The sequence below is a fragment of the Lytechinus pictus genome, chromosome 9 (genome assembly GCF_037042905.1).
Source record: "Lytechinus pictus isolate F3 Inbred chromosome 9, Lp3.0, whole genome shotgun sequence".
In the NCBI taxonomy this organism is placed as follows: domain Eukaryota; kingdom Metazoa; phylum Echinodermata; class Echinoidea; order Temnopleuroida; family Toxopneustidae; genus Lytechinus; species Lytechinus pictus.
Genome location: NC_087253.1, coordinates 17,033,879 through 17,057,383, shown reverse-complemented (window position 1 = coordinate 17,057,383; position 23,505 = coordinate 17,033,879). Strand labels below are relative to the sequence as shown.

Below are 23,505 nucleotides of genomic sequence, written 5' to 3'. Positions count from 1 at the left end.
TGGTGTGACGCAAATCACGCAAGGCCCCCTTTCAAGGTATTTTAAATCACTAACACTAAGATTTCTCAAACTGTTGCTCTGGTAAAGAAATGAATAAACATATTACTGTCATAGAATTAACTTTTTTCAGCAGGGTCATCATTTTCAATACACCAATTTCATGTACATATTGCATATAAATTAGTATGTATAATACAGTAGACTTTAACAATATTCTTCCAGTTCAACATATGATTCTGAAATATTAAGTCAAATAAAATTCATTCAAGTTCATATATACATTTCATGTATATACATGTATACATATATACATACATTTCATTCCTTTTACAGCCAAAGATGATGTTTTTCTTTTAGTAAACAAGAGGTACATTTCTTAATATGCATTTTGATGTTCTCTCCTAGTCATGAAGAAAGAACTCCAAAGCCGCAGTCTCGCGGATTAAAGAGGGGATGTACAAGTAATTCCCACCACAACACCGGGCCCAAAACGTCAACCAGCTCAAGTGAAGAAAGACTTGTTGAATTGGCGGAAGAAGAACACCAAATACGCCTTGAATACATGAGAATCGAGCATGAATTTAACATGGAAATCCTCAAAGTCAAGAAGAAAACAGAAGAAGCTAAGCTCAAGGCAGCTCTTTCTTCCTGTGAGGATTAAATCCTCCTTACTGCCTTATTTCATCTCTGATTTTGATGAACTTTGAAGTGTTTTCATTCGTTTATGTTTCTTCATATTTCTTCAGAACATTTAGTTTACTAGGTGGACTTGTCCCTTACATTGGCATTAATTACAAATTCCATATATCCTTCTTATTTCACTTTGATGTTGGTACATTTAATTACTTCAGATCTCAACCTGTAAGAGGTAGTTCTGCCCTTTGACACGAATGGCAGTAACTGTAACAGTATCTTTTAATGCTCCTTATCTTGTCTTTTAGAAAGTTCAAGTATTTTAGATACAAGTTCTTTCATCATAATTTTCATTAACAAAAATTCTTTATCAGAGAGCATGTTCCAATCACCCATGCCATCTCTTGTAAAAAGACATATATTTTTATGAGTACATATATATATATATAAATATATTTATTAGACCACCAATGTCAATAAAGTTGAAGAAATATCTATTATGCAGAAGATAAACGTCAATAAAGTGGAATTCAGACACTGTTAATGATCTTGTTGCTCTCAATTTATTTCTTTGCCATTGTGTCTATGTACCTTCTGCACATGAACGTTCAATAATTTTATATTTCCTAACTCCTAAGACTAGACTAAAAGTTCCATATCACAGGAGAAAAATGCAAGAACTGATGGCTTCCACAATTATTATTACTTTGAATTGTACGATGAAGAAGTGACAGTAAATTACATCATCAACATGCTTGAAGATATTTTTGAGAGGAACACACAAAAAATATACTACAGGTAATGACAGCTCTACGATTGACACTATGATGAGGCATCAATATCACAGCTATAAGAGTAATAAAAAACGGTAGAAAACTAATGCAAGGAGGATGAAACAATCCTGACGTTTCAAACATTGAAAGAAGAAATTAATACAGGTCAACAGACAATTTTACAAGTACTGCAGCTAACCAGGCATACAAGGTGCATTGATGAGATATGTGTACATACAGAATCATGGTAGGAATAGCCAAATAACTTCTTGACAAGAACAACAGGATACCGCTCTTTGTGTAGGATGTTTGTTTCCCAGTGTAGCATACAACTGTATTTGCATTCTGAATTACATTCCAAATAGGAAAATGTCAAAACTAGAATGCCCTCCATATTAATCAAAATATATTCATTATTCTGATTATGTATTATATATTCTTTTCCAGCTTTCACTTTTTTTATTCCTTGTCTTGTGAACTAGCCATTATATAATAAATATACAAATTACCCATCATGCAGAGGGGGAAAAAATCAATATTTTTGCAGGGCTACTTTGGGGACAAGCCAGAATGTTAACTTTTGTATTACATGTACAGTTAACAATGGACCCTATGATATTTTTCGGGGGCTTTTCTTGTTTAGTTTAACAGTGCTTTTTTTGCAGTTAATTAAGGGGCATATTCATCCGTAGCCCTTGTGTATTCTTTTCCCTGCTTACATCCTGATATTCTGTAATCCAAGCAGTTAAATTTCTCACCCATAAACATAGATTATTAGTTATCAAGGAAAAGGGGATGGGCATATAACCTTTTAAATATATTAATGCTTCTGGTAATAACTTTTCATGATGGAGGCACCCTCCCCCCTCAAACAAAGGCCCAAACTTTCGGAATGTAATTCAGATGTAAATGTAGCTGCATGAAAACCTTGCTTGCTGGAAAAATAACAAGTACCTTGGCAGCTTCATGATTTCCAAATATCCTCTGCAGCTACTGAATGAACGGTTGGAGGCAGAGCAGATAGTCCCGAGTGGCTACTTTACTTTAATGTAAGGCATGTCTGTGATATTTTCTTTGTGTTAATTCTGATGACAAAAAAAAAAAAAAAGAATTTGCACAAATGTGGGAGTGTTTTAATGTACCAAATTAAGCAATATTTAATAAGGAAAAAGCCTGAAATTTGCACTATAGAATTCAGGATAGTTAAGTTTCAGATTTCAAACATTTTCGTTCGGATCAAATTCACTGCCCTTCCCATGATAAGTCGAACGCCTCTGGCAGTCTCGCCTGCATTACGCGAATCAATATAGCAGCAGTGATGACTTAGAAAACTATTAAATATACTCACAATAGAAAACATGATCATTGACCCAAAATGACCTTTTTTTTACCTTGATCATATGACCTAAGACTTGTGCATAACAATAAGTGATCTTTGATTCCTCTCATGTCTGTTTCATGAACTACATCCAAAAACTTTCATAGTTATGACATTACCAAAAATTAACCTCGGTTAAGATTTCATTGTTGACGCCGCCGTTGTCAGAAAAGCAGCGCTTTTAGTCCCGCTGTGCTACGCAGGTGAGACAAAAATTACCTTCTATATGTATATACATACACAGACATGCCTTAACGATTAAAGTGATCCTCAATTATCTGCTCTCTCCTGAGCCTTCCTACGACAACGTCGTGGAGGCCAGGAGGAAGGTGGACAAGTGGAGGCATTTCCTCAGGCTCAGGTCCTGGAATATCTGGCTCGCGCCGGTCAAGAGAGATATTCCACAGGACCGAGCAAGACACTATGATTGCAAATGTAGTGTCCACCTTCACGCGGAGATAATTGAGGCAAGGGAACCTCCTCTTCAAACGACCAAAGGTCCGCTCAATAATACAACGCCCTCTTTTGTGGGCAGCATTATAGCGTACCTGTGGCCGTCCCTGAGGATTCAGGAGAGGGGTCATGAGATAGGGAAGACATGGGTACCTGAAATGGAAATGGAAAAAAATACATGTAAGTCTCTTACTATTAAATTTATGTAGGGAATTGGACGCACTAATTAATAATTTCCTAAGCGATTTATTTCAAAGCAATACAGTAGAAATTTGAAAAATTATGATCCATTTCTTATTCTTGCCACAGCCGTTTGCACAAATACAAAGTAATAAGAGAACCAAATCTGAAGTTGAAACTTTATAAATTCAATCCAAAATGGACAAATTAATTCTACTTTATACTAATGAATTAATGATAAAATTATTGTACTTTCTAAGTAAACCATATTAATATCTCACCCCCCTCCCCTTCCATCAAAGAAATCTATGCTGATGAAGTGGGTTCTTTTATTTTGTGAAATAATGGATCCCTCTTTTGTTTTCATTAAGAAAAAATAAAATGTAATTATTGAATTTGAATTACAAGAATAATAAATTGGGGGTGCCACATTTTGGGTGCATGTGACATCTCAATAATAAAGTTTAATTAATTCAGATTATCCTTTAATAGTCATTATAACAATTTAACTAGATATTTTGGTGTAGGTTCCTTTAAGAAAGGGATACACTTAATGACCAATGTACATACCCACTATCTCCAAGAAGCCACTCAGCACCATCTGCCCTTGCCTCCAGCTGTTCCTTCAGTGAGCTCTCATTGAAAATCCGGGAATCATGGGTGCTGCCAGGCCACCTTGCCACAATACTTGTTATTTTCCCAGCAAGATCACAAACTACCTATTAAATTTGAAAAAGTAGACATACATGAATCACACATTTACATGTACATTGCATTTCAAGCTTGGCAGGTAATTTAACTGCACTTACTTTCCTGATTATTGCAACATTCTTCCAAATGTGTTATTTGACTCAACTGCCTGCAGTTAGTGCAGCAATCTCCCAACATATGAATTTGAATGACCCTTGGCAAATTATATTCAGTCTCCTTGCACTTATATTCATTAATTGATATGTAAAATCTTAACATAGAACAAACATTTAAATTACCCTTTCATAATAATTGATAATGCAAGAAGTTAATAGTTTAATAAATTCCATTTTTGTATATCCTAGTTGCAATATGCAAATGAAGGGTATGGATAGATGACATTTATAATTATCTATATAAGAATTGCAGTCTTGTGTTGATGCATGTATATGGCCTAAATCAGGGATTCTCAAATGGTGGCACGCACGCCACTTGTGGCGCCCAGAGCCTTGCGGAGTGGCGCGTGGGAGCCAGTACAAAAAAAAAAGAAAATAAAAGTTCGATCTACTATTAACCTGGAATTGAGGTTTAATAATTTTATAACAAAGGGAATACAAAAACTTGACTGTATTTGAAATTTAAATGCGTATTAATTTCCTTGGATTTTGTGTAATCTAGCATTCGATATCCCTATTATGGAAGATCAATCGGATGGTGTTCTTTTTTTATATTCATTTTATTTTTGATGTATTCACTTAAATTTTGTAGTATGTTGGCATTTTTATATCTTCTGTTAATTTAGAACCCTTCTTAGCCATTATTGAAGGCTTCATATTTTAAGCACTTCAGGTAGCTCTGCATCCTCGTCCCCCTCCCACCACCACAATATTTAGCTCATTCACGTGTTGGACAGTGGAGCAGTCCAGATTTTCGGAGCTTCAAAAAAAGTAATCGTGCACAGCTGGCCAAAATAATATCACATTATTCATATTCACATAATTCCATAACTATTTGGTTGAAAATTAATTTGATTTTCCCAATTTCGGATGGGAATTAAAAATTACAAATTTACTTACCTGAACATTGACCGAATATCTGTTCTTCCTGTTCAAGAAGTACATGGCTTGTTCGCCACCAGGACTCTGGATGTAGACATGAGTCCCATCAATTGCACCAATGACCCCTGGAAATCTGCAGTAGTCGTAAAATTGCTGCTGGGTCGTTTCAACTTCTTCTCTCGTTGCAGGAAAGGTCATGAATTGCCTCTTCCTCCTTGCAATAGCTTCAGACACATCTTTGATCACTCTACTGACAGATGACTGTGATACTGTTGCCTCATCACCATGCATCCTCTGGAAAGATCCTATGTTAGAAAGAAAAATGAGATCAAATCGACATTCATAAAACAAACTAAATGAAACTACTCTAGAAATAGTTAATGTCAACAGCAATAATAATAATACTAATCCTTATATTGACTTTAAGCTTAATCACAGTTTGAGCAATTGAATAGCCCTATTTAAAAGTTATTTAAAATCTGAGAACTAAATAGCACAAAAGAATAGATTGAGGGATCGAAATTCAATTAAGGACATTCATCACTTAAAGTGAAGCCCATGTCATTACGACCAAACTTCACATATTTACCTTAATTAAATATAATTACAAGATAAGTGTAAGCCTCTGTAAAGCCTCATGATTTCACATCTGGTCAGAATGCACTTTCTGTCAATTTCAAATCAATGGAAGATTTATTAGCATTTAAAATATACATAGCAAAGCAATCTTTATTTGCTCAGAAAAGATACATTTTTTGGTGCTATTAATATTAAGGGTACATCAATTACTCACCAACGGCATAAAATCGTAGAACTGTCAAAACCTGTAGACTGACTGGTAGAGGATTGTTCCTCTCCGTGTTCCTCGTCAAGTCTGCTTCAAGCATGTCGATGATGTAGATGACGCTCTCCTTGGAAAAACGATATCGTATCCGGAATGCTTCTTCATCGTACAATTCAAAAGGGTCCTTCAGGTCCCGGGGACCTCTTTGTGGCCTCCCTTCTGGATTCTGTGTACATATAGGGGACAGTTGCATGTTTTAGCAATATCTTTAAATTTGTTCAAATAATGTAAATATATGAGTTCATAGATCTAGTTTGCCAATGAATTCCAAACTTGGACCAGAATAGATCACTCAGGGTATCGGGAGTCTTAAAGAAAATTACTTGCAGGTGAGACAAAAACAAAATAGTGAGTGAGGGACATCTCGACTGTCTCATGTCACTGAGTTGTGCATATCACTATTTGTGAAAAATAAGCGAAACTTTAAAAGGACATACTGTAGCTTACTTAATCTTATTTTACATCCAATTTTGATGAATTTTAAGCATTATGCTAATTTGATTTTTCTCCATTTATTCAAATCAACATTTTTCTGGGGTGGACTTGACCTTTATTTAATGTTCATTTATAAAAAAATAATAATTGTCTCCACATCTTTTCATTGCAACCAAGGGATGCAATGGTTTGATAGGATCAGGATTGTTAACACTAACTGCCCTTCACATGGTTAAAAAATCGTAATTTGAATTATTCCAGTGAAAAACAAGGCTAATGACGAATATTTAGCACGTGTGAAACCAAACTAGAACATGATTAGAATCATGAACGCTAATAACAATTACAATAGCAATCATTACAATGAATCAAGATTCACATGTGAAAAGGCCCTTGGTAGTACAGAACACAAATCTAATTTGACCAATGAAATAAAACCTCTTTTGACTTGTATATTCATACCTCTCTCAATCTTCGGATACGACGAACGTGATGAAGATAGGCCATATTTACGATGTTTGCAACTCTGTGACACAATAGAAAATTGATACTGTATTAATTCATGCAAGACGATAGGCATAAATAAAAACAATTTATATAAAGCATCTCATCATTCATGCAAAAAACCCGGGGGGGCCAGTTCCATTCACGAGTGGATACCATGCGCGACCATGGGGTCTCGAAAAGCACCCTAAACACGTAATTTCCATATTCTGAAAATGCACCCCTTAACAAGTATTGGCGTGTGAAACCCTACCCTTAACAAGTATTGGAAACAAAACGATACTCTTGGCAAATATTCCCTGAAACGAACCCCTAAACAAGTACAGGAATGTTTTATTGTTACGGGTCTTTCGGTCGTCGGCTTTACCTATTTTGGTTTAGTACGACCCCATCTTCTACATCTCGCGAAAATTGGACTCTAAACACGAAGTGTTGGGGCAAAAAGGACATCCTTTATAAAACATTTTAATTTTGTTTTATCATCCCCGCAAATTCGACCCTAAACACGTAATTGTCCTATAGCGAAATAGATACCCTTTTTTCATTATTTTTGTGTTTTTGACACCCTTATCACGTTACGTACGTAACGTGCCCTATCGTGAAAAGGACATCCTTTTTACGTGTTTTTTTGGTCGCGCATGGTATCCACCCGTCAATGTAAGTGGCCCCCCCGGGCAAAAAAAATAAAAAAAACAAGACAGCTAACATTAATCATTGTCAAGGAAAAATGTAAAATGTATTAAGATCCCAATCCCCATAATAATAGGTTATGATCACAGTGACATAACCCCCCCCCCCCCGGGTGACCAGACGTCCCGTCCCGACATACCCTTCCCGGGACGCCTATTTGTCCCGTATTTCAGAATATTGAAAAAAGTATAATTAATACATAGAAATGTGAAGAATATTCATCAAATAACCAACAGATGACAAAGCAGACGTAACATTAAAATTGATAACTGTTAACTTGCAAGTTCTACGGTGATTTTCTTGCTACCCAATACATTGATAACGAACTGGCCTCCTGCCTGTGTGTGGCAGGCTATTAATATAGCTAGGCATGTTGGATCGGAGAAGATTTTTCGTTAAAATGATTGGATTTTTTGTTTGCTTTAAGTTTGAACTTTTTCCTCTTTTTTTTCATTTTTCTTTCTTTTCTATCCTTCCTGCTTGCCTTTTTTCTCAATCTAACTTCATTTCCAATCTTTCCTATTTATGTTCATTTGTCTTTCCTTCTTTCTCTTACTTTCCTTCTTTTTTAAAGTTCCTTGTTTTTATTTCCTTCCTTCTTTCTTTCCTCAAACTTTTCTTTGCTTTCTTCTCCACCTTTCTCCCCTTTTTCTTTTTGTTCTTTCTCTCCTTCCATTATTGTTTTTCTTTCATTTTCTTATCTCTTCATTCTTTCCTCCCTCGCTTTAATTCATCCATCCTTTTTCATTCTTTATTTTATTTTACCCTTCCAATTCTTTTCCCTTTAATTTCTTTCCTCCCCTCCTGATTTTTTCTTTCTTTCAGTTTCTTTCAAAGAATGAAAGAAACATTTTTCTTTCCTTCATTGTTTAATTCGTTCTTCCTCCTTTTTTCCCATACTTTCATTTTGCAAAATGTGCATAAATTAACATATTTAATGAGTAAAAAAATTTGTGTAGAAGTTTAGAATCCCCCACCAGTATCGTTTTGTTTCCAATACTTGTTAAGGGTAGGATTTCACACGCCAATACTTGTTAAGGGGTGCATTTTCAGAATATGGAAATTACGTGTTTAGGGTGCTTTTCGAGACCCCATGGTCGCGCATGGTATCCACTCGTCAATGGAAGTGGCCCCCCCGGGCCCCCACCTAGTGCTATGATATAGCAAACAGAACTGAAATCGGACTTGAAATGACGAAGTCGAAGAAGCTTTTTTTCTTTTTTAATTGTGGACGGATGACAGGATCTCAGGGGGGAGGGAGGGGGGGTGGGTCAAAAGTTTCAATTTCGCCCGTCCTCTATGCTACGGCTACGCACACGATTATCCTACTAACTAGATTTTATTATTATTTAGCCTAAGTTAGTAAGTAATTTGTTAGGACAGTTCGGGCCAGGGGCAGGAGGACCACTCAGTTACGTTAGCCTAGGGCTAGGCTATAAACTTAACTAAGGCTTAACGTTAGAAGAGCTCAGTCAGACTCACCCAAAAAGGCAAAGCCCAAACTAACTTAAGGGTTCATTACATGCCGCCGCGCACAGAAAAATCAACCATTAGTAACTTAGTCGTGTTGTGCACACCAGAAGTGAGATCCCAGCACGCGCGACCCACTAGTTAGAAATCCACTGCCAAACGCGGTTCATGGGCATGGTGCGAGGTTACTAACCTCGCAATACGTGTGTGTGAGTAAGGCTCTCTCAGTCTCACTCAGTCTCACTCAGTCAGACTCAGTTGATATAGATTATAGCTCGCTTCAGTACAGCCTCATAACATAAGATAGTCATAAGTCATAATCATATTCAGGATATTCATATCATTCATATCATAGGCTAAAATAATGCCATGGCATGGAATGCAAATCATCATATTCCAAGGTTTCTTTATTTAATTCGTTTGAAATTCGCTTTGTCCACGTTACATTGAGATCTAATCAATGTCCACCCTTGTGCGAGGCGAGATCGCGATGATTGAAGGATCGGGCGAAACTCGTGTAGCCTATAACTTCCAACACAAAAGTGAACAAATGGGACTAGCATTAAAACACTGCTGCGATAACGTAAAAAACAACAATGTCATGGTCTTTTCGAATGACAATTTATTGATTTAAAATAAATACGAGGTATGCATATAATGTTAATACGAAATTGAATGAAAATAGGCATCGGAAATATAACGATATACTTACGATTTGTGCTTGAACTTGGCCACTATCACACACGATACGGCGGATTTGGACTGAATCGTCTGCAAATTTGTCTTCAAAATTTCGGCGCCAAGATGGACAAGTCGATTTTGCGCACGCGCGTTTAGGAATTAAACCACCCCTATGAGCAGTCTAAATTAAAACCAAATTATGACGTAGTTAAACCCCCCGGCGGTTTAAACTTCTTTTGTGAATAGCAAAATCGAGACCGTGGTCTAAATTTAAACCTTAGAGGGGGTTTAAACCTCGACCATGGTTTAAACTTCTTTTGTGAATTCGGGCCAAGGGGTCTAAAAAGGTTACTCTTTCACGGTTTTTCCGATGTTTGTGGATTGTGAAAACATGTCCTCACTAAAAACTGGCTCTTTCGCTAGCCAATGTCAGCCGCCATTTTTTTCCGGAAGTCAACGCTAACGACAACACCTCAAAATGTAGCGCCCTAAGTGCTGCCGTTGCGTGTATGCTCGTTAATTTTCACATGTATTTGCAATGGAACTGCGCACTTAGCAGTGTTCGCGCGCCGTTTAAAGTCGCTCTCTGTGTATATCGTGTAGCTAGCGCATTTGCGTAGCCGTGCGCTCCAGTCGTTTATGCGTTAGTCGCATCTTACAGCCGTGCATGCGTTAGTCGCATTATACAGCCGTTTCAATAATTTCAACACTATATTGATTAACCCAAAAATCGGAATTTTGGTTTTAAAATTCGGAATTCGGAATGGAGGTCGAAAAATCGGTATAATTCCGCCAAAATCGGAATGGTTGGCAGGTATGTTATATGGATGAAGGTCTAACGATTGGCAGCTTCCTGACATCGAGGCACAGACTGGAACCTCAAAAAACGAAAAAGTTATGTCGCGGTAGCTCTCCTTCTTTCAGAATTCATAGCAAAATGGCCGTTCGAGACCGGTACCGAGGGTGTAGGGCGCATGCGCGAATTTGACAAAGTCTATATCATAGAGATGTATACTAATGCACTAGTGCTATTAGTCTCGGTCTCAATCGGCCATTTTGTTTTGAATTCTGAAAGAGGAGAGCTACCGCGACAGAACTTTTCGTTTTTTTAGGTTCCAGTCTGTGCCTCGATGTCAGGAAGCTGCCACTCGTTAGACCTTCATCCATATAATCGTGGTAAGTGCTTAATTTCTGTTTTAACTATTTATTCGGATAATTATTTAGACCATACTTCACGCTACTACCGTGGGTATGGTGAATTACACGGTAAGCCCCTGGGCTCCGGCCCGCGCAGCGGGCCGGAGCTCCCTGGGTTACACTCACACGTATTGCCAGGTTAGTATTAGTATACTAACCTCGCACCACGAACCGCGTTTGGCAGTGGATTTCTTACTAGTGGGTCGCACGTGCTGGGATCTCACTTCTTGGGTCCACAACACACGACTTCTATGGCTTGATTTTTCTGTGCGCGGCGGCATGTAATGAACCCTTGGGTGCCTGGGTTACACCAACACCAGATTTCAACACTGTACTTGAATTTTGAAAATCATCCAATGACTGTTGCCTTGCCATTGGTATCGCATACTCGTTCCCACTCACACGTATTGCGAGGTTAGTATTAGTCACTCACACAAGCTAATTACGAGGTTAGTTAGTATGTTATACTGTGCAGTGACTGGTGTTAAGTACTACTTTACTACTACTTACGGTACACGAATATACTAGCGTCGGACTGTACGCACAAAGAAGCTGACTCCGTGATCTTTCGGAGGGGATCAATGGTTGCAGTTACCGATTATCTGCAAGTGCAAAGAAAATTCAACTGTAGATTGTAGGTCCTAAATATACAGCTTATAAGTACTGTTCCAGATCACTAGATATTCTGGAATTTACTTATCTATATCCACTATCCAGTCCAAATTCTGCCAGATTCTTCAAGTTCAAAATTGAAGGAAGCAGACTACACAGACATGACAGAAGGAGTCCGACGTCGCGACTAATTCTGCGCATCAGAATAGTATGGTATTTTTAAATAGGCACATTTGATGCTTGTATTTCCTTCTTCAATTTCTTCTAGTTATGTGACGGTAGGCCTATGACATATCTCGTACTTACTGTGAAAGGCCTTGCCAGCTGCAAAGGATCGACGAGGGCGTTTCTGGAAATTCTGGTCTTGAACTACATTTTTTTTCTTGTTTTTCTTCTTTATTTTCTATATTAATCGACACATTTGCATCCCCAGGTGCATGCAGCCTCTCTATTCTACCCCATCTTTATTTTTGTTTTCCCCTTAGACTTAGTTTTAGTTCCTCTTTCCCTTCCCATTATTTTCCTTCTCTCTCGATTTCTTTTCCCCTTATTGCTGGGGGATACCAAGGGTGACATGGATAGACAAGCAAACTTACTTGATCGACCCCCCCCCCTTGGCCCCATTGGAAATTATGCCAGTAGTCTTGTCTTGTCTTGGGTTAAGTCGGCATATGCAGACTTGCTGTACTCCGCCAACTTTATCAATTATCAATTCTCCAATGAACCAATTTCTAACGTTCTCAACACTGTGTATATTATGCCGGGATATTATGTTGACTGTCAAACAAATATCCAACAAACTATAGTTTCCAACATTGTGTCAATGTTAACTGTCCAATAAACTATTCCAATTACGCTGTCCACGTTGTGCCATTGTCCGTTGTTCAACAACTCTCCATCAAACTAGTTTCCAACTTTGTCAACGTTGTGCCATTGTCGACTGTCCAACAAATCTCAAAGAAAATAGTTTCCAACGTTGTTCCTTTGTCGGTTGTTCAGCAACTCTCCATCGAACTAGTTTCCGACGTAGTCAACGCTGTGCCTTTGTTGGCTGTTCAACACCTATCCAATCAAACACGCGTTTCCAACGTTGTGACGTTGTTGGCTGTCCAACAAATCTCCAACACACTAGTTTCCAATGTTGTGCCATTGTCTGTTGTTCAACAACTTTCCAACGTTGCCAACGTTGTGTCATCGTCGACTATCCTACTGATCTCCAATCTACCAGTTTCCAACGTTGTGCCAGTGTCAGTTGTTCAACAACTTTCCATCTAACTAGTTTCCAGCTTTATCAACGTTGTGTCATTGTATACTATCTAACTAATCTCCAATCTACCAGTTTCCAACGTTGTGCCATCGTCGACTATCCAACAAATCTCCATCGAACTAGTTTCTAGCTTTGACAACGTTGTGCCATAGTTGGTTGTTCAACAACTTTCCATCGAACTAGTTTCCAACGTTGCCAACCTTGTGTCATCGTTGACTATCCAACTAATCTCCAACCTACTAATTTTCATCGTTGTGCCATTGTCGACTGTCCAACGACTCTCCAACTAACAAGTTTCCAACGTTGCCAACGTCGTGTCATTGTTGATTGTTCAACAACTTTCCAGCGAACTAGTTTCCAACGTTGCCAACGTTGTGTCTTTGCTGGCTGTCAACAACTATCCAATCAAACGTGTGTCCAACGTTGTGACATTGTCGACTGTCCAACAAATCTCCAACAAACTAGTTTCCAACTTTGTCAACGTTGTGCCATTGTCGGTTGTTCAACAACTTTCCAGCGAACTAGTTTCCAACGTTGCCAACGTTGTGCCTTTGCTGGCTGTTCAACAACTATCCAATCAAACGTGTTTCCAACGTTGTGACATTGTCGACTGTCCAACAACTCTCCGACTAACAAGTTTCCAACGTTGCCAACGTCGTGTCATTGTTGATTGTCCATCATCTTTCCATCAAACTAGTTTCCAACGTCGATTCAACGTTAATCCATCAAGTTTTCCCAACGTCCAACGACTTTCAAGTTTCCAACGTGGAGCCAACGTTGGCTTGTTACCTGGGTATGATGCCAATTCAAGACATGCTACCAACACGGCCAGATGTCATTTACCTTTAAATGACCTTTGATCTTGGCCATGCTCCTAAAACGCGCAGAGGGTATTTAGGGATACATTGCTGCAATAATGTCCAAGTTTCATGAACTAGATCCATAAAATCTCAAAGTTATGATGACAATTCCTCAAATACCCCTAACATGACTTAAATTTATTGACCCTAAGTGACCTTTGACCTTAGTCATGTGACCTGAAACTCGCAATATTCAGGGATACTTGATTGCTCTTATGTCCTAGATTCATGAACAAAATCCATAAAATTTCAGTTATGATGAGAATTCCTCAAATACCCCTAACATGGCTAAAGAAACATGAATAATTATGGGAGGATAATTTTGACTATGCCTTTGAGGCTTTGAGTGCAAGCTCACAAGATATTCTGAACTTGTGGCAGAGTGTACAGGCAAGGGCTGGAAGGTGTTTTGCTTCCCCTTAAGGTTGGTTGTCGTGGGTTCATAGCAAAATCATTGTCTAGGTGGTTTCGGGAGTCGGGTTTCTCAAATAGAGAGAATAAGCATGCTTGTAGGGCTGCTTCTGAGGCAGCAGAGAAGGGTCAGGGGCGGATCCAGCTTTTTATAAAGGGGGGGGGGTTGGGGTGGTATGCGAGGGAGCGTAGCGACCGAGTCCAAGCGAGCGGAGCGAGCGAGGGGGGAGGGTGTGGGAGGGGGGTGTCCCCCCTCCCACAGTAGGGAAAATTTTTGAAAATCTGTGTGTGAAAATGGCGTTTTCTAAAATTACAAGTTAAAAAAAAAAAGATAAGATTTAAACAAGTGGAATGCCTCTGGCTGTCTCACCTGCATCACGCGATTCAATATAGCAGCAGTGCTGATTTTGAAAACTACTATAACTCGCACAACATGTTCAGTGATACTTGGTTACTCTTATTTCCACGTTTTATGAACTAGACCAATACACTTATAGAGATATGATGGCAATTCAACAAATACCCCCAACGTGGCCAAAGTTCTTTGACCTTACATGACCTTTGACCTTGATCATGTGACCTGAAACTCGCACAGGATGTTCAGTGATACTTGATTACTATTATGTCCAAGTTTTATGAACTAGACCAACACACTTTCAAATTTATGGCTGTAATTCAACAAATACCCCAATTTGGCCAAAGTTCATTGACCCTAAATGACCTTTGACCTTGATCATGTGACCTGAAACTTGCACAGGATGTTCAGTAATACTTGATTACTATTATGTCAAAGTTTCATGAATCAGATCCATAAACTTTCAAAGTTATGATGGTAATTCAACAGATACCCCCAATTCGGCCAAAGTTCATTGACCCTAAATGACCTTTGACCTTGGTCATGTGATGTGAAACTCATGCAGGATGTTCAGTGATACTTGATTAACCTTATGTATAAGTTTCATGAACTAGGTCCATATATTTTCTAAGTTATGATGACATTTCAAAAACTTAACCTTAGGTTAAGATTTTGATGTTGATTCCCCCAACATGGTCTAAGTTCATTGACCCTAAATGACCTTTGACCTTGGTCATGTGACATGAAACTCAGGCAGGATGTTCAGTAATACTTGATTAACCTTATGGCCAAGTTTCATGAACTAGGTCCATATACTTTCTAAGTTATGCTGTCATTTCAAAAACTTAACCTCAGGTTAAGATTTGGTGTTGACGCCGCCGCCGCCGTCGCCGTCGCCGCCGCCGCCGCCGTCGGAAAAGCGGCGCCTATAGTCTCACTCTGCTTTGCAGGTGAGACAAAAAATGGTCCCCGGATTTTTTTTGGGGGGGGTTGCAACCCCCCAACCCCCCCTCTAGATCCGCTTCTGAGGGTTCTGCTAAGTATGTCCAAAGGAAGAGAGTGACCAGCAATTAAGCAACTTATTTCTTTCTTTCTTCCTTTTTGTCTATACCTTTTTTTTTCTTTCACCAGAGGGGAGTGTGGTGCTTTGCACTGCTGGCCCATCACCAAGAGGGAGTATTGTTTCTAACGGGCCAAAACACCCAGTGACTGGTGGAAAACAACTGAGGATTCCCCCCTGGTAATGCATGAGGCAGCGTTCTCATGTTTATTTAACATGAACGACATACATTAAAAATATTTACTTTGACTCTCAAGGGGAGGGGGGGGGGGGAGGCTCGGGCCAGATGTGCCCCCTGGATTAACCACTGCCCTCTAGAATATCCTGTATGTACATGTATGTATTTTCAGCGTCGATTTAGATTGAAGAGAAAATATGAGAGACAATATAAAACACCAAAACGGATTTTGTGTTCACGATAATTGCCGTTTATACATTAACAAGCATTTCTAGTTGAGGTTTGTCTCAATGCGTGTGTGTTATAAGCGATGATAATGCAATGTATATTGATTCCAATTATCGACCTCTGAAATTAAAACAGATTCCCGTACTACAGCTCTACGCACCGTGTTGAAACATATACATTTTTGCGCCCAGTTAATGATGTCACACAGACCTGGGAGCTGAAAAAATTCGGCATCTGAATAGAGATCTTCCAGATCTTCATCAAGTCCATTAGTGTTAGGAATATAGCCCATTTCCAGATAGTCGACGTACATGACGGAACACAGTGCCACTCCGATCAATGTGAATGATGAGGCCATGCCCACATTGGTTTATTGGTTTATTCGCAGCGACTTCTATCCCTAGTATGTGGAATGCCTCTGGCCGTCTCACCTGCATCACGCGATTTAATATAGCAGCAGTGATAGCACAGAAACGGAACAAAATGATGACATATGAGCGCGAAAACAAATGGAAAAGTTAAATAGTTTTGAATATACTGAATTAAAGTTTAAATTAACAAAAAATCTAACAAAACGAGAATAAAATACCTATAGGAATATCAATAGCGCATATGCAGGCCAATGATAATGTACATCCCCAATTGTTTTTGCTTTGGTCATATTAAACATTTGATTTCGATAGGTCACTACATTTATTTTTATGACTTTTATTTTCTAACGATTTGGAAGGGATGAATGTTAAAAATAACATGTAGGCCTATAGGCAAAACCATGATGCTGATAATTTATTTCTCCATTTAAAAAAAAAATAATTGTTATATTTTTTTCCATATACAAGACAGACACATAGAAATCAGAATAGGGCATAACTCCTTTTCCCCATGGGTTTAAACGTCGATGTAACCGTCATCACAATAACTCGTGAGTCATAAAAAATGACTTTTTATTGATAATAATTGAAAATGATTTATGCATTGGTCCAGTTAATTGATGAATCTATATGTTATATGATTCAGATTTCCAATGTTGGCAACCATCCGATCATGTACGTGCAAATCAATGTAGAAAAGTTTGTTGACAGCAAAATTTGCATATAAAAAACGCGCATGCAGTTGTATAATTTTGTAATGTACATGTACAGGAGGCCTAATGGGGGAAATTATGTTTACAGTATTGCCATGCAAATAACATGATAAACAAATTACAAATTTTTTTTTTATTTATTGATATATTCATATTCCACAATCATCAAAGTACATTTCGTAATCAATCATTTTTACAATGAAAAAATGCATAACACATGCAGGATTGAAACATAGCAATGAAATGAAAAAAGTGGAGGGGCCTACTAAAAAGCAAAGCTTGTAAGATGTAGACCCCCTATCAAAATTTAATACAAGGGTAATATAATATAAGAAGAGTAAAATAATCAGCAAACTTATATATAAAATTATATAGATATAAACACAAATGTATATACACTATATACAAAATAAAATAATGACTTTAAAATAATCAATACAACCGTGGATAAGTATGAAGTTCACAAAATGTTTGATTGAATCAATATGAATTCAGAAGAAATTTTTTGATGAGTAATTTAAATCGGTTCAGATTAGCTGCCTCTTTTATTACTCTGTCCAGAGAATTCCAGAGTTTTGGTCCTGTGAAAAATACAGTTTTGCTAGAAAATACTGTTCTACTTTTAGGTAAGTGATAGTCCTTCAATTGTCTCGTATTATATGAATGTAAAGTATTGTTTCTCATAAATTTCTTTTGTAGGACATTAGGTACACTATTTCTATCTAGCTGATACATGAATTGGAATAGTTGCAAGCGGTACAGGTCATTGACTTTTAGGATACGTTTCTGACGAAACAATTCATCCGTATGAGCTCTAAAGGACATATTGCATATTATTCTCAGTACTTTTTTCTGAAGTAGCAAGACTTTATTGAGTCTCGTTTGAGAGGCATTACCCCATGCCAGAATTCCATAATTAAGATATGGTAGAATTAATGCACAATACAACATGGATAGCGCCTGTGCTGGAAGAACGTTTTTAAGCTTATTGATGACTCCAATATTTCTTGCCACAGTTTTGCAAATATTGTTGATATGAGCATTCCATGTAAGCTTGTTATCAATAGTAAGACCTAAGAATTTTGTTGTTTGCACTTCTTTGATTTCAGTATTATCTAAAAGTATTTGATGCGGTAGATGTTTCAATGAATGACTAAAAAGCATATAATTAGTTTTTTGCAGATTCAATGACAGTTTGTTTGCTTTAATCCAGTTTGTTACTTTTTTAAATTCTGCATTCATAGTGCTCACAAGAACATGTGGATCATGATGTGTATAGAAAATATTGGAATCATCAGCAAAGAGAATAAATGAGAGAACACGAGATGAATTTTTCATATCATTAACATAATGTACAAATAGCAAAGGGCCAAGAATACTAATGCGTGTTTAACGCAACATAAAAGAGTTACACTTTGATTTTCTGGAAAATCTAGACTTGATCCCCCTCCCCCCCGGCTAAAGTAATGATGCTGATCGGCTGAAATACACTGTTGACATATCGCTGGTATTTATGATCCTTTGATTGGATAATTATTATGTGAACAAATCAAGGATCGAATAATAAGGAGAGCTAGGAAGAAGGAGGAGAGGAGAAAAAACAGAGCGGGAGTGGGATATAATTTTAATTTGTACTATAGGCCTACTGCAAGGAATATTATTACTACAACTGAGTGTATAAAAGCAATTGATATAGATATATATATATATATATATATTAAGTTTGCAATAGATGTATCTCTTTCAGGATATTTGAATATATATATATATATATATGTTTTCAAATATCCTGAAAGAGATACATCTATTGCAAACTTAATAAAACTTAAAATAAAAAAGTTTTGCAAAATTGTGAGTACAAAAACCAAACATAAGCAATAATAGGCCTATTGTAAAACTGACAAATACTTGGAATAAGATATTACAATTATTGTCGGCTGTTGAGTGATCCTAATTTAACCTAAAGTGATACCTGTCAGGGAGGGGTCCAGTCGAGCCCCCTGTACTTGTATACTTTTATTTTCATTGTGAATTTTCTTGGGTGCGTACATGTATGCCACTTTAATTACACCCCACCCCCTAAACAGCGAATAAAATAAAACCGATCCTATCTTAAAGAGAAGTTTATTAAAAGCAAACATTTTTTAACAATAAAAAGACATTCTAGATGATTTTCCAAATCAATATTTCATTTTTTGGTGCGATATAGGCCCGCAGATTTAGGGAATATAATTTTCCTATTATGAGAAAAAAAATTAACAAGTGCACTGAAAACCCAATATAGTTTTACCATTGATGGTGTAACGGGAGTCTCACCATGATGTAAAATTAATAAGATGCCCTTTAAATACGCTATACTTGCTGATAAAATAGTAATCGAAGAGCATAACACTTATACAAATTATTGTACATTAAAAAAAACTAATATATACTTCATACAAATTAATGCAAGTTACATGTAGTTGGCCATTTATGCTCAATTTTATAGGCCTACTGGTTTTTTTTCACGAGATAAGAATGTTCATCTGTAAAATTGTAGGGCCTATACCCCATTTATATTACTTTGTATTATGTTTGAATGAAAATGAAAAAAAAAAATGAATTGAAGTGAAACGAATACAGTTGAAATGAATCAAAATTAAAAAATTATATCCATCATAAACAAATTGGTCATGAGAACACGGAATCATGTGGACGAAGGAATGTGCCAAAGGATGATGTATCATTAAATCCAAAGATAGGGAAGTCCAGAGAAGATGGGCTAATTCACTGTCTTTTGAAATGATTGTCAAAATTTACTTTTAATGTTGTATGTTTTATTTTTTCTACTTATTTATGTCATATTATCAATATTGTTATTTTATTATTATCTATGATAGGCATGTGGCAGGTAAATACACTGTATAGAGAATTTCATCCCGAGAATCCAGTTAAAAAGACAAATTAATAGCATAATCCCCATGTAATCACAATAATAATTTATTGAGATGCAATTTGTCATTCATATTTTCAATTGTAATTAGGTTGGATTTTTTTCTTCAAAATAAAAGCCAGAGACAGCATCCCTTTCCACAGCGTTACAAGGTACGAGCTATGGGTACATCCGGGTACTTTTGCGAATCTAGACCTATCGAGCATGCAATGGCCGACCATGCTCCGCGCAATCACAGACGTTAAGTACGCGCGCCTATGGCGGCTCCGCACTCTAGCGAAATTAGTATACATCTCTATGGTCGCATCTTACAGCCGTGCATCCGTTAGTCGCATAATACAGCCGTTTCAATAATTTCAACACTATATCGATTAACCCCAAAATCGGAATTTCGGTTTTAAAATTCGGAATTTCGGTTAAAATAAAATAATCGGTATAACTCCGCCAAAATCGGAATGGTTGGTAGGTAAGACAACCTAGCTTGCCAGAATCTTGGATCTTACAGATTTAATGTTCAGAAGCAGTTTCTGGCCACTCAGGCAGGCACTAAAATGGTATGGGAGAGGATAGACAGGAATAACCGTCGTTTCTGGGGATTTATTCAACAATATCTGACATTTTACTATAATTCCCATTTACAGACGGTAATGTGTTAGTGCAAGCCTGCATGTGTAATATGGCCAGACAATTCGGAGGGTGGGTTTTGTCTGGACAGATTTTTCATTTCTTTTAGATTCTAAATGACATCATATTATCTTGAACGAAGTCCCAGTATTTTCTTTAGACTCTTATCTTTCTATTGATACGATGTAAAATCTATAAAATATCGAAAATATACCTTACCGATGAGTTATTCCCTGGGTTATTCCTTATTTTTTAATTTTCTGCCGAAGACGAAAATATGGCAGCCGTCAACGAGTTGTGCTTTTATCAAGGCTTTCCGATTAAATTTTCGATATCTTGGCCAATCAATGCGAGCGACAAGTTCCGAACGCAAGCACATCTACGTGTACAAACGCAAAGCAGCGGCACAAATCGCGATATGTAGAGACTGGTAAATGATGACGTCATCCAAGATGGCAACTTACGTTGACCAACTAAAGGATCGAAGATGATGATGTTTCGATCATCATTTGAAAGGAATTACCGGTAACTGCGGTCTAAGGTACGATAAATCTGAATTTCAAACATTTTTTTGTAAATATGGATGTGATTTCTTTTTCATAATGTGACATTTTATGCACAAAAAAACGATCGGAAATTCCGATCTGGAATTTATGTTACTCAGAAATTTCAGAAATCTCGTTTTGCATCTTGATGGAAATAACTGGCTGCTGACCCATCTAAAAGATACCACATATCAAGAGTGACATTGTAAGAAAGTATAGAGTTTGAGCTTTCTGATGATATAAATAATGTTGGTGCCTAAACGCAAAATGTTGCACAATTTGCAAGTGAAAACAGAGGAAGAAAATTCTGTTTGATGCATCTTTTCAGGTAAAAAATTCACTTATTTATCAAAATATTTCATTCTGATTCAAAAGAAATGACCAATATAAAAGGGTAACATTTACTCTTGCCCATGGTACAAAAATAATCAATATTACTCAAGGAGAAAGTGGTTAAATTCTTCTGCTCCTGTATAATCAGATCATATGGCCCTACTACGTACAGAGCCAGATTCGGAAGCAATGAGAGACTAATATTAAGTAATAGCGTTACTTACCACGATAAAGCTGCAATTCAGAGTCTATATGATATTTAGGCTTTGGCGAAGTCTGCAGGCACATACAACTAAGTCTACCTTTGCGTCATAAAGACTTCAGTAGAAAAAGACACCGTCTTGCAGACACTGATTTCTGTAGGAATGGCGTGCACAATAACAGTGGAAATTTCCAAGCAAGGCGCCACGTACAGTATGCACGTACGTACGTGCAGTCGCCGCTGGCTAGCGTGATCAGCTTAATGGACAACGCCCAAGAAGGGCGCATCCGGCAATGACGTAATGGTTGGAAAAATATTCATATAAAATCAACGGTGCATATCTCAGCAATTTTTTTTCATATGGGCATAGTGAGGGATTACTACTGGATCTGTTCAGTCCCATTGCCGGGAGAGCAGTAATTTGTCAATGCTAGATTTTATGGGACCTTAATATAGTTGCCCAAGAAACGTACCTGTGAGCACTGCAACTGCATGTTGTTGTTGTTATCTTGGGTTTAGAGGCGCGTGTCATTCAGATATGAATATTTACGCCTATAATTTTGTCGTTTTGTGGTTATAAAATTTGACGCATAATGGATTAGCGCTGCTTTCAGCAAATTTGAATGAGATCTTGAAAGGCGGCTCATCACAAATCCTTGATTGTTTGAATAGTATTTTCTGGCCAACCTGGTTCAGTAATTTGAACGGGCTTCTCAGCATGCGCGTGGTTGCTAATAAAAGCAAGCACTGCCTATATAGCCCCCCCCCCAATACCCAACCAAGACAGTGGGCCGTATGCATAAAGACAAGCAATTGCTTATAAGCAAATGCTTTAAGCAAAAGCAAGAGCTGGTCAAGCAAAAGGGCAACGACATTAAGTAATAAAGGAGATGGAAAACCAGTTACAGTAATAACAATCAGGGGCGGATCCAGCTTTTTATAAAGGGGGGGGGTTGGGGTGGTATGCGAGGGAGCGTAGCGACCGAGTCCAAGCGAGCGGAGCGAGCGAGGGGGGAGGGTGTGGGAGGGGGGTGTCCACCCTCCCACAGTAGGGAAACTTTTTGAAAATCTGTGTGTGAAAATGGCGTTTTCTTGCATCTAAAACACCACTCTTTTTGGTATAGAGGTCGTTGCCAAATTAACCCCCATGAAAATTTGTAAAATTAAGTTGCATTTTCCTGCAATGTAAGGCCAGTTAACAACACAGATACAAAGAATTGGGGACCTTGGAATAAGCACTGTTAGCCTAATACTTTCACAAAATCCCCACCCAAACGACACTTAAAATATCCCCAAAGTTGCCAAATTTTGACAGAAAATCCCCAAATTCGTTTTTTTTTTTAATGTGGGGATTTTGGGGATGAGAATCGGCAACGCTGGCCTAGCTTGTCACTTCGGCGGTGGCCCGTGTCCTCAAAAAAGCTGATGGGGGGGGGGGGGGGGGCAAGGGACTCTGTGACATTTGTTCGCCCAACCCCCCCCCTCCCCCAAAAAGAAATTATAATAATAATAATAATAATAATAAATGAAATAAATACATAGAAATAGAATAAAATAAAATTACAAGTTTAAAAAAAAAGATAAGATTTAAAAAAATGGTCCCCGGATTTTTTTTTTTGGGGGGGGTTGCAACCCCCCCAACCCCCCCTCTAGATCCGCTTCTGACAATTTTATTACACCAACATTAGGGCAAACCTCATTTATCGTGCGCGGCCATCGTAAGGGCCGATAAGACATCATCCCTCGCAGAGGGCGACATTTCACAATACACATCAAACATAATAACATATTGGCGCAACCACTTTTCTGTATCTTTCCATTTGAATTA

General features: G+C 37.8%; 1 protein-coding gene across 1 annotated transcript; it reads right to left on the bottom strand.

The window, feature by feature from the left end:
- Positions 1 to 1,870: 1,870 nt before the first annotated feature.
- LOC135155518 (putative nuclease HARBI1) lies at positions 1,871 to 9,904 on the bottom strand. Its single transcript, XM_064104819.1, has 6 exons — positions 9,821 to 9,904; positions 6,907 to 6,970; positions 5,959 to 6,175; positions 5,184 to 5,470; positions 3,988 to 4,136; positions 1,871 to 3,390 (listed from the first exon to the last, which is right to left on the bottom strand). Exons 2-6 carry the CDS (start codon positions 6,949 to 6,951, stop codon positions 3,036 to 3,038), a joined length of 1,053 nt encoding a protein of 350 aa, XP_063960889.1. The 5' UTR covers positions 6,952 to 6,970; positions 9,821 to 9,904; the 3' UTR covers positions 1,871 to 3,035.
- Positions 9,905 to 23,505: the final 13,601 nt, after the last annotated feature.

Coding starts and splice junctions, on each gene's coding strand:
- LOC135155518 (XM_064104819.1), bottom strand. CDS start 6,951: ATGGCCTATCTTCATCACGTTCGTCGTATCCGAAGATTGAGAGAG. Junction 5,471..5,958: donor TCTACGATTTTATGCCGTTG/GTGAGTAATTGA, acceptor TTTCTAACATAG/GATCTTTCCAGAGGATGCAT. Junction 3,391..3,987: donor TGGCTTCTTGGAGATAGTGG/GTATGTACATTG, acceptor TTTCCATTTCAG/GTACCCATGTCTTCCCTATC.